Here is a 9,844-nt window from a genome sequence, read left to right on the forward strand (position 1 = left end):
GGGTCCCTGGCAGAAAAAACTTTTCACACATGGGGGTCCGCTGCCAAATAGGCTTACATATCAATATGGGGGGAGGCTAATTGGCACGAAAAAGTTTGAGAACCACAACAACACTGCCTTTATGGGTCCAATTGGTTCCATTCTGTAGTTCTGTAGAGTTTATGGGTATTTTAAACTGTGATCACGCAGTGCGCAAGCGTGATAACCCGCTGTGAGGGCAGGGTGTGACGTAGGGCAGAGTAATCACCGCCAGACAGTCAAGGAATAGAAAGGAACTCACAACACATTGGGACTGGACTAGGGCTGTCAGCTGTGCGCACTGGACTGGAGGGGCTGAATGCGCGCCTGTGTTTGCTGTAGTTTTACTACAGTCAGTGTAGTTAGTTATTACGCTACTACTATACCACAGAAGAATCTATCCGAAGATTCAGATTGTTGTATTCAAGATTCAACAGACCTCCATAGTCTGGACACATGGAGACATCGCGTAGACGGAGCCCCGCCGGTGGATTGTACTGTTTTACGACTTGAGGAGAGGAGAAAGTTATAGTTGCGATCAGAGCAACAAGAAGCGGCGGTGAGTGGGAGATAAACATGCTCACCCCGATACTGGCGTATGTGCTCTCTCATCTCCTGCGGATTGTATCCTGCCAATATTCAAGCGACGAGTGCAGTTGGAAGGGCAGGTAAGATACATATAAAGAATGAAAGAGTCATTTCTTCCACTTCTTAGTCTTCTTTTAGGGCGGGCGTGAAAGTAAAGTAAAATTGGATGAAAGTGGCCTTCTTGATTATCAGTGACTGATTGTGACAGTTGAGTTACCAGCTTTACGAGTCTCTCGATCGTAGATATGCCTACATTGTATTTCACGTAGGCTGCCAAGCAACATAATAGCCTACCTAAGCTGTTCATTTATTTTGTAGCATCCATAGTTCTATGGTAGCCAATTTTTTCATCCGTTTCAGCACTTATGATGAAATCGGTGCCTGATCACATCAAATGTTGAGCAAAACAAGCTTATTATGACCATGATAGGCTACAATGTATTTATAGCTAGTAGAGGAGGAGAAATCAGTTGTTTATTTAATTTCGACTTGTTTATAATAACTAAGGATATGCCATCAACGTATAGGCTATGGCATGCTCAGAAGTTGCTTATTCTTGCACTGCTCCAAAGCCTTAATGTGATTTTTCCTTTTCTGCTTTCTATCATTCTTGGGGGGGGGGGGGGGGGGGCTGGATATAAGAATGATTGTCAATGCAGACTCAATACCACATGGTGGAAAGTTTCACCTCTTTGAAAATCCCATCCAACATCTGCAGAAATCTGTTTTGCACTTTTAAATGCATGTGCCTCAAAACGTGTGGTTTAGTTTTTCATCCCCCAGTCAGAAGGAGTAGGCAAAATGCAGCACTTCGAGCCCATAACCAATAATCTGTTGTTCATTAGACTTACTCTTGACTAATCTCCTCTAATTGCATGCAGAGATGATGAAGTTAAAAAAGTCTTAATTAGAGGCATGCTGAGGAGAAGCTGGTTATGGGGCTTTCAGCTGCATATGCTCAACATGTGCCATGGTGGGTTGCTTTATGGCACATTTGAATTTCAGCATCTCATTTTCAAGAAACTGGGTGTTTCTCCCTAGAGTCCAACCACTGGCTTGGCATCCGCAACGCTGGTATAGAACGCTGCTGGTTTCCTGACTCTGGCGTTGCCACAGGATGACTGACAGGCTGGCAGTTTTGTTTTATTTTTTTGAATCCTGACCAGGCATTAAGTTCTGGAGGGAGTCATTTGGTCATGTTGGCGCCAGAGTCCAGAGGGCTGCCTGGACAAGTCTCTTCCACTCTCTTTGGTGGCATGAAAGCAAAGGGGAGGTTCGGTGGCGTGACCTTCATTTGCACTTGCATGCAGCAGAGCCCAGGCTACTGTTGCTGCCGTTGTCTGTTCAGAAGGCCCCCGTGTCACCTTCCCTGCTTCATCCCAATGCTGCTGCAAGCTCTTCCCAAAGGCAGGCAGCCAGTGGGCCACATTTTTGCCAAAGCTCTGGAGGGGAACAATGGTTCTATAAGGGAGTACTTTGTATCGGGAGCTGGGGTCATTTTAGCTGCAGTGGCTCGTGACCGGTCATGCCGCCGGTCTTGTGCACTGCTGGGCTTTAGCCTTAACGCTTTAGGAGGAATGTTGGTGTAATGTCCATACTCACACAGGCAAGCCTGGGGCCTTCACCTTGACGTCCCCTTTGGCTCACACTAGTCAGCTCAGGCTAAAATCTGACCACTCTCGGTGCCGCGAGAGGAACTTGGCTCTTAACAAAAAATTAACCTCTGCAAGGAAAGGGTACAGGACAGGTTATTGACAGGATATGCACAATATTTAAAAATACTTAAATAGCCGTTCTATGCTATAGCCGTGCTATATTCGGCAAAAAGGTTTGGTAGACTATGTACAGAGTGAAAGGTCAGGTTTACTATAAGTATTGAGGGTTTAAGTGGTTAAATGTCTGAAAATACACATTAGCATGAATCCAACATGCAGTGCTGTCAAACACTGAACAAAGTTTAATCTGCAATTTTTATACAATATGTAGTTGGGGTCCCTGCTTCATCTCTCTTAGCTAAAGGGGTCCCTGGTTCATCTCTTAGCTAAGGGGTCCCTGGTTCATCTCTCTCTTAGCTGTCAATGGGAATTTAATGTTTGTGTAAGACGAAAATCTACACTAATAGCTGAATATAAATTGTACTTGAGTACAGTATATGTAGTACATGTATGTGTGTTACTATCCACCCCTGACCATCCTGTCTGCCCTCTCCTTCCAGTATACTGTATGTAGTACATGTACGTGGTTACTATCCACCCCTGACCATCCTGTCTGCCCTCTCCTTCCAGTATATGTAGTACATGTATGTGGTTACTATCCACCCCTGACCATCCTGTCTGCCCTCTCCTTCCAGCGGTCTGACTCACGAGGGCCATGCCCGGGACGTGGAGCAGGTGTACCTGCGCTGCTCCCAGGGCTCTCTGGAGTGGCTGTACCCCACGGGGGCCATCATCGTCAACCTGCGGCCCAACACGGCCTCCCCGGCCGCCGCCCTCCTCTCCGTGTGCATCAAGCCGTCGGCGGAGTCCAACGGCACCAACATCTACCTGGACCGCGTCGGCAAGCTGCGGCTGCTGCTGCGCGAGCAGGACCTGGCCCACGGCAAAGTGCACTGCTTCGGCATCCAGGAGGGGGCGCTCTTCATCGAGGCCATCCCGCACATGGACATCAGCCGGCGGATCACGGCCTTCCAGTATGAGCTGGTCAGCAGCAGGCCGGCGGGGGCGAGTGTCCACTCATTTTCTGGTGAGATTGTTTGTCTCTTATTTACTTATTATGATGTTGCACTACAGCAGAATCTTAAGGCCTACTCATACTCCACTATTAGGTGATAAGGTGACCACCAAAAACTACAACATGACGTCACGCCACGGTGGTAAGCGACTCAGCGCTCACCCAAACACATCGCTCTGTTTCTCTGTTATCACCTAAAACTGGAGTATGAATAGACCTTTATACTTTGCATACTTATTATACACTTTATCATTGTTGTTTTCCTTTTTTTAGTTGTCCACTTAAACCCGTTCTTGACCTGGGTCCCCCAGTCTGTACTACTACTGCATTGTCCCTTCCTTTTTCAACCAAATCTCTTCAAAGAGAAATTGGTGATCTACAAGCTCACAGTCGTTGCAATGCTTTGTTGTGAGCTTTTAGATCTGCTAGATCCGCCAAATGTTTAACTGTTATGACATGCCTGGAATAGGGACCCTAGGGGTTCATGTAGTTTATTAAGCTATAAAATATGTCTGCAGAGTCAGTGCAGACCACCTTTGATTGAGTCCCTGTAGAATCTGGTTTGCTTTGGTTTGTCTCTGTGTCCTGCTGTAGGCTACACTAAATACAGCCATCTACTGGTGAAAAGGTTTATGAGTAGTTGGAAATCGTAGGCTTGGTTCAACAGATTGCTCCTCCTCTCTCAAATCTGTTTATTTGTCTGTTTAATTCCCAATTGTTGTTTTTGAAACTGTGTATTCTTTTGCAATATTAAAGCTTCACTCTCGGTAACAACATATAATCCCCCATGGATCTGCAGTCTTTATGAAACTTGACGTCTTCTTGGATCAAATGTCGGTGTTTTGCACAGTTAATTTCCACACGCACGCATTAGATGGCTCTTAATAACTAGTTATGCAACCGAGCCAAAGTTGACTCGAGAGTTTTGCTGCTGAGCTCCACGTTGTCCTAGATGGTTTCTGTGTGAAGAGGGGGGCGCAGTCAAACAGAGGGCCTCCCTTTTAAAAACAGCCTTCTATTTTCACGCTGTGTACCTGCCAAACCTACCCAGCTTCAAGCTGCGCAAATGTGCAGCGACTGTGTTTTTTTCCCTTCTTTCCCCCACACAAAGCAAAATATAAGCTGTGCTATCGGGCCCACGGCTGTTTTCACCGCTTCTCTGGGTTCACATCTTTACGACTACATTATTAGCTACGTTATTATTATTATTGAAGACAGTGTGATAGTCTTCTTAAGCAGATTTTCAACAATTGATTTTCAAGCGACTCAGACGCTTTCTCCCAGCCACACCGCGGTGCGACGACGTACACACCAGTCTATAAAACAGAGGTGGGGAGGGTTTGAGGACTTGTTTTGAGCAGATTACTTTCTTCTGCTCAGCGGCTCTGCTGTATGAGCCAGTGTTGTGGTGTGGCTGGCCAGGGCTGACATAGCGCCGAGATGACTCACGGAGACAGCAGTCTTGTGTCATGTGCATTCTGGCGCAGGGTCCCTGGACGGGTGGATGGATGCGTGCTTCTCTCACTCCCTCTCTCTCTCTTTGCACTATTTCTTTTTTTCCCCCCCTCTTTCCCTTCCTCTTCTCTCTGACCCACTGTGCCGGGTTTGAGTTCCGCTCCGTAAGCTTGGAATTCTTCTCTCTCACCAGATGTTGAGAGGATCTTTTTATTTTCGAGCTCACGGAGCCCGTTTCTCTACATCTTCTGCAACTTTCACCCCGTTACCTCCTTTCGCCTGTTTTCTCCGTCCTCTCCGCTCGTCCTTTCCTATTCCGTTTTTCTCCTTAACCCCTTCCTGTATCATCCCTCTACCCCTTCCTGTATCATCCCTCTACCCCTTCCTGTATCATCCCTCTACCCCTTCCTGTATCATCCCTCTCCTCCCCGTTGTTTGAAGTGGTTTCTCTTCTGTGCTGCTGAGTGGTATTACTGAGTCGTGCTCCATTAGGTCGGAATTCATCTGGGCCCAGATGTTGCAGGGACGCTGTCGATCCCCCCTCCACCCCTCCCTCTCCGCCCTCCTCCCTCTTTCGGGTCCTGTGAAGTGGTTCCGATCAGAGTGGTGCAGCGTGCGTTTTGGGCCAAGGGAGAGATGCTGACTCGGCTGCCAGCCCATTCCTGCGGTTCTTTTTCATGTCTTGACATGTGAGCTCCGCTCTGCTTTGGGTTTGGGCCTATACCCTTATGCCTAATTATACACTCTGTCGTGCGGCGGTGTCGCGCATCCAAAACAGCCGATCCACAAGCTCACAACTCATCGCGGGACTACGGCGCATCGTTGGATTTGTAGATTGTAGATCGTAGGATAAATCATAACATCAGGCCTCCCCGCTTTGGCTCTTCTTATGCCGAGGCAGCAGGCGAACCTCACATCAAAGAGCCCCGGTCTGGGCTGAAGGCTCCAGGGCGAGGTCGGTCGGTTGGCCATTTTGAACTCTCTCCTACTCTCCAGCTGTTCCCAAGCCCTGTGGTTGTGTGACCTCTGAACTCGCCGGTGATGCGCCGGCGCCTTGGGTTGCAACACAAATTGACCTAAGACATGCTCTCCCCTCAGCCCTCATGCCCCCTGACTTCAGACAGGCCAGCTAAAAATAAGACCCCCCCCCCTCCCCCCCACTCGCCCCCAAGATATGACAGAGGTCGCATGCCCCTTCCATATAGCAAGACGTGTTTTCAGGATCTGTGTCTTAATTTAGTCTCAGCGGGCATATATCTGCACCAAATGTCTCGCAGACACCTGCGTTTATGAATTTTGATGAGTCTGATAGATAGACATTGTGTGCTAAAGTCTTATCAGTTGTCTCCATCTATCTGAACTGTTAATTGGTCTCCCTCACAGGCAGTGGATTAGTATCAGTGTTGATTTTGACAGCAATTTCTTTTATTTAGTTTTAGTCATAGTCTTTTGAATACAATTTCATTTTGTTTTCGTCATATTTTAGTCATCTGAAAGTTTTAGTTTTAGTCTAGTTGTAGTCGACTAAATACCATAAGGTTTTAGTCGACTAAATCTACAGTGGTGTTGACCAAAATGTATTTTGGTAAAAAGGTAGTCGCCGAACATTTTTCGTCCTAGTTTTAGTAGATGAAATTAACACAAATGATTAGTATGGACTGTCACCACTCCCTCAGCAGCCCACTGCTGGCTGGCTTGGCCACCCTTCACTTATGGTCCCCAGACTCCCCACCTGCCCCTGTGGGCCACTTGGACGCTAAAAACGCACCATGTCCAGGACTAATAAAGGCATCCCCCCTACAGGCCCGGCCACAGGGCCACCTGAGTCAACTAATCATTGACTTGACTGCTCTCATTTAGGGGCCCTTTCTCCTGTTGTAAAACACTCAAAGCCTCCTGGAGCCTAGGCAGACCCAGCTGACATGCTGCTACCGCTGCAGTCAAAGGTGAACTCTGGCCTATAGGGCAGACGTTTTCAAAGGTCTGGTCACAGTGGAGGCTATTTCAGTTAATTCGGTTTTTTTTTCTCTCTCCTACGCCCAATTATTTGCCCTCTGGCAGAGGTTCTTGTTTTGGTTCAAACCAAGCGGTGCTGGAGAGGAGAGGTGCTGATGTCGAATGTGGGCCATTCGTTGTTTTGACTGTTAAGCGTCCATCTGTAATGGTCTCTTATTTCCTGGCTATCTTCACTGTTGACCCATATGGGCCCATTTCTATGTTTCTATTTCTGTTGACCCATATGGGCCCATTTCTATGTTCACTGTTGACCCATATGGGCCCATTTCTATGACCCATATGGGCCCATTTCTATGCCATCAGAGTCAAACTAATACCCTGGATTTTTCAACTGGAGGTTGCACTTGACGGGTGCGCTTGCTGTTTGGAATGGTTTAGTGACTTGTGTCAATGGACCCAGCAGGCAACAAACCTGCTGGAGCGCACCAGCACTGCTCAAAGCAGAGACGTAGCCCTCCTTCTCTCTGCTCTCTGCTCTCCTCATGCCATCCCATTCATCTGGTTCTCATTTGTTGTGTCAAAGGGTTCCTATTCTGGTGGGGACAGGGGGTGAACAAGGTGATCCCACGCGCAAATGCGCGCGCTCACATACACACTCATCTGCATTTTGTTTAATGACCAGTGAGTAGCTATTTCACTGCCAGCAGGCTCTGCATCCAGCTCTGTTTGGTGTAAAACCCAGAGCTCATGACAGCCGACTCCCGTTCTGCTGTCCACATAAATAAATAAACCGTCTACGGGGCGGAAATTAATTACCATGAACGTGGTGCATACGCGAAGGCCACGAGCCCCACATGCCTGGCTGGCCGCAGGCAGCACACACAGCTGTGTTACCAAAATGTGGAAAACTGTGAGCAGTTTGATTATTTTTTTTATAGTTCTACATGGGGTAGGGATTGCAGGAATCAAAGTTTTCCTCTGTTGTTTTCTGTAGTCGTCGTAGAATGGTGTGCAAAAATGTAACCCACTCTCAATCTTTCTCTCTACGCAGCTCCCTGCCAGCCGTGCACAGATGCTGAGACGCTCCTAGCGGTCTGCACCAGTGACTTCGGTAAGTTGTTGTTATGCTGTTGTTATGCCACTGTTGCCAGAAATACTTGGTTTAAGTAAAAGTCTGGTGTTTACTTGAGTATTGAGTACAAAAGTATTGGCATCAAAATATACTTAAAGTACCATTATGCAGTACAGTATGTCCCATTTAACAAGTTTGTCATGTATAAATGTATATTATATTATTATTATATGTAATAAAATCTACGATCTTGTAAATTGACTATTTTCAAATAGCCAAAGTAGGGTTGAGGTAGTTACTTATTAATGTATGTTTTGTAATGATAATGCAATCTACAAAGTATCTAGTAACTAAAGTATTCAAATAATTGTAGTGGAGTAAAAGTATTACAAATAGGAAATACTGTAAAATAATGCCTCCAAATGACTTGAGTCCATTGACTTGATCACTTCACACCACTGAGCACTGGTCATAATGGAACCTGTCCTAGTGGAACCAGTATGCTAACGCAGTCCTCCTGTTCCGGTTCACAGTGGCACGGGGCAGCATCAAGAAGGTCCAGCGCGAGGAGGAGCAGTCATCCGTCACCGTGGACATCAGCCGCCTGTACAGACAGAAGACACGGGTGTTTGTGTCCGGAGGTGTGAGGGCGAGGAGATCATGGACCGGCCAGGTGAAGATGCCCCTCCAGTGCGGAGTCAAGTCCGGGGAGGGCGACTTCCTCTTCACGGGGACAGTGAGGTTCGGAGAGGCCTGGATGGGCTGCGCACCGCGGTATAAAGACTTCCTCAGGCTATACCTGGAGGCACAGCGCCAGGGGACCAACCCCTGCCACGTGGACACTGACTGACTTCCCTGGCGTACCTGCCGACGCTTGGAAAAACGGGACAAGTCCTCCCAGGACGGGGAGGAGAAGCTAAACACAGTGTAGAGATCCTGAGGAGAGAGAGAGAGGACGATACGGTCTGCTAGACTGACAGACTGGCCGCAGAGTCCCAGACCCCCAGACCCCCCTCTCCTCTCCTGCTGTCTCATGAATTGTTCTGAGACAGAGAACGGAGCTCTTGAATGTTGCCAAGCAGCATGGTGGTTGGACTCTGCACTCACAGCCAACCGTGAGCCAATGTGGAATGTGTTAGGACTGCCATAGTTCGCAGAAGAGGAACTCTGGAGGGTTTTAAATGTAGCAGAAGACACCCGTTTGGTTTTATGCGTGTATAAAATGTGAATGAACATTGTAAATTGGAAGCTCCACGTGCTTTTGTAAAAAGCTTGATGTACAGTTTTGGAAGTTATTTCTTATGACAGAAATGTAAAGTGAAAGCCTGTTTTTATTTTTATTTTGTATTATAAAAATGATGTGCAATTTAACGCCTGAATGTAAATGTGCTGTTCAGGCAGTATAATTGTACAAAAATACTTTTTTCCCCTTGAGAATAAAATGTTATTCCTTGGAACAGTGTTTTTTGGGGTTGTGTTATTTCCGTGTGAAATAAACAGCTGTCTAAATACATAGAGGCTAAATACAGTACATACAGTTGGGTGCCACCGATATTGTCCCTTATCATTTGACCCATTTAGGCCTAACCTCAAAATTTAAAAAAATCCTTCTAAATCCTCCAGTTTTCTGAAATAAATATTTTCACGATTTTTCAAAAATAGCAGACCTACAAGCTCGTAGCGCGCCACTCGGTGGCGCGCTATGAGCTTGTAGATCTGCTATTTTTCAATAGCTAAATTATAACAATGTTTAAAACACCAAAAGGGGTTCCCACCCAAAATGTGTTAACTGTCCTTTTGCGCAGATCACGCAAACCTCAGCAAAAAGAAAAGGACAATATCGATGGCCTCCAACTGTAGAGGGCCTGGGCAAAGTCAAAGACTGGCTTATCAAGTTTTCCATTGAGAATAATGGATTGACTATTGCTAGCAGTATTTGTTTTTAACACAAACATTAATGACCCCGACCCCTGTCGGAGGTTTTAACTTCAGCCATCGTATTTCTCAGAGCTACAAACATGTAGT

General features: G+C 46.7%; 1 protein-coding gene across 1 annotated transcript; it reads left to right on the forward strand.

Moving 5' to 3' along the window:
• The first annotated feature begins 221 nt into the window (after positions 1-221).
• metrnla (meteorin like, glial cell differentiation regulator a) lies at positions 222-9,276 on the forward strand. Its single transcript, XM_079520596.1, has 4 exons — positions 222-686; positions 2,957-3,348; positions 7,799-7,858; positions 8,353-9,276. The coding sequence occupies exons 1-4, from the start codon at positions 595-597 to the stop codon at positions 8,667-8,669; spliced, it is 861 nt and encodes a 286-aa protein (XP_079376722.1). The 5' UTR covers positions 222-594; the 3' UTR covers positions 8,670-9,276.
• Positions 9,277-9,844: the final 568 nt, after the last annotated feature.

This window comes from Electrona antarctica (genome assembly GCF_951216825.1).
Source record: "Electrona antarctica genome assembly, chromosome: 14".
Lineage (NCBI taxonomy): Eukaryota > Metazoa > Chordata > Actinopteri > Myctophiformes > Myctophidae > Electrona > Electrona antarctica.

Bases quoted from the DNA above. Each gene is read 5' to 3' on its own strand.
- metrnla (XM_079520596.1), top strand. From the start codon at position 595: ATGCTCACCCCGATACTGGCGTATGTGCTCTCTCATCTCCTGCGGATT. The intron at 3,349-7,798 runs GTGAGATTGTTT...CTCTCTACGCAG, and splicing joins GAGTGTCCACTCATTTTCTG to CTCCCTGCCAGCCGTGCACA. The intron at 7,859-8,352 runs GTAAGTTGTTGT...TCCGGTTCACAG, and splicing joins GGTCTGCACCAGTGACTTCG to TGGCACGGGGCAGCATCAAG.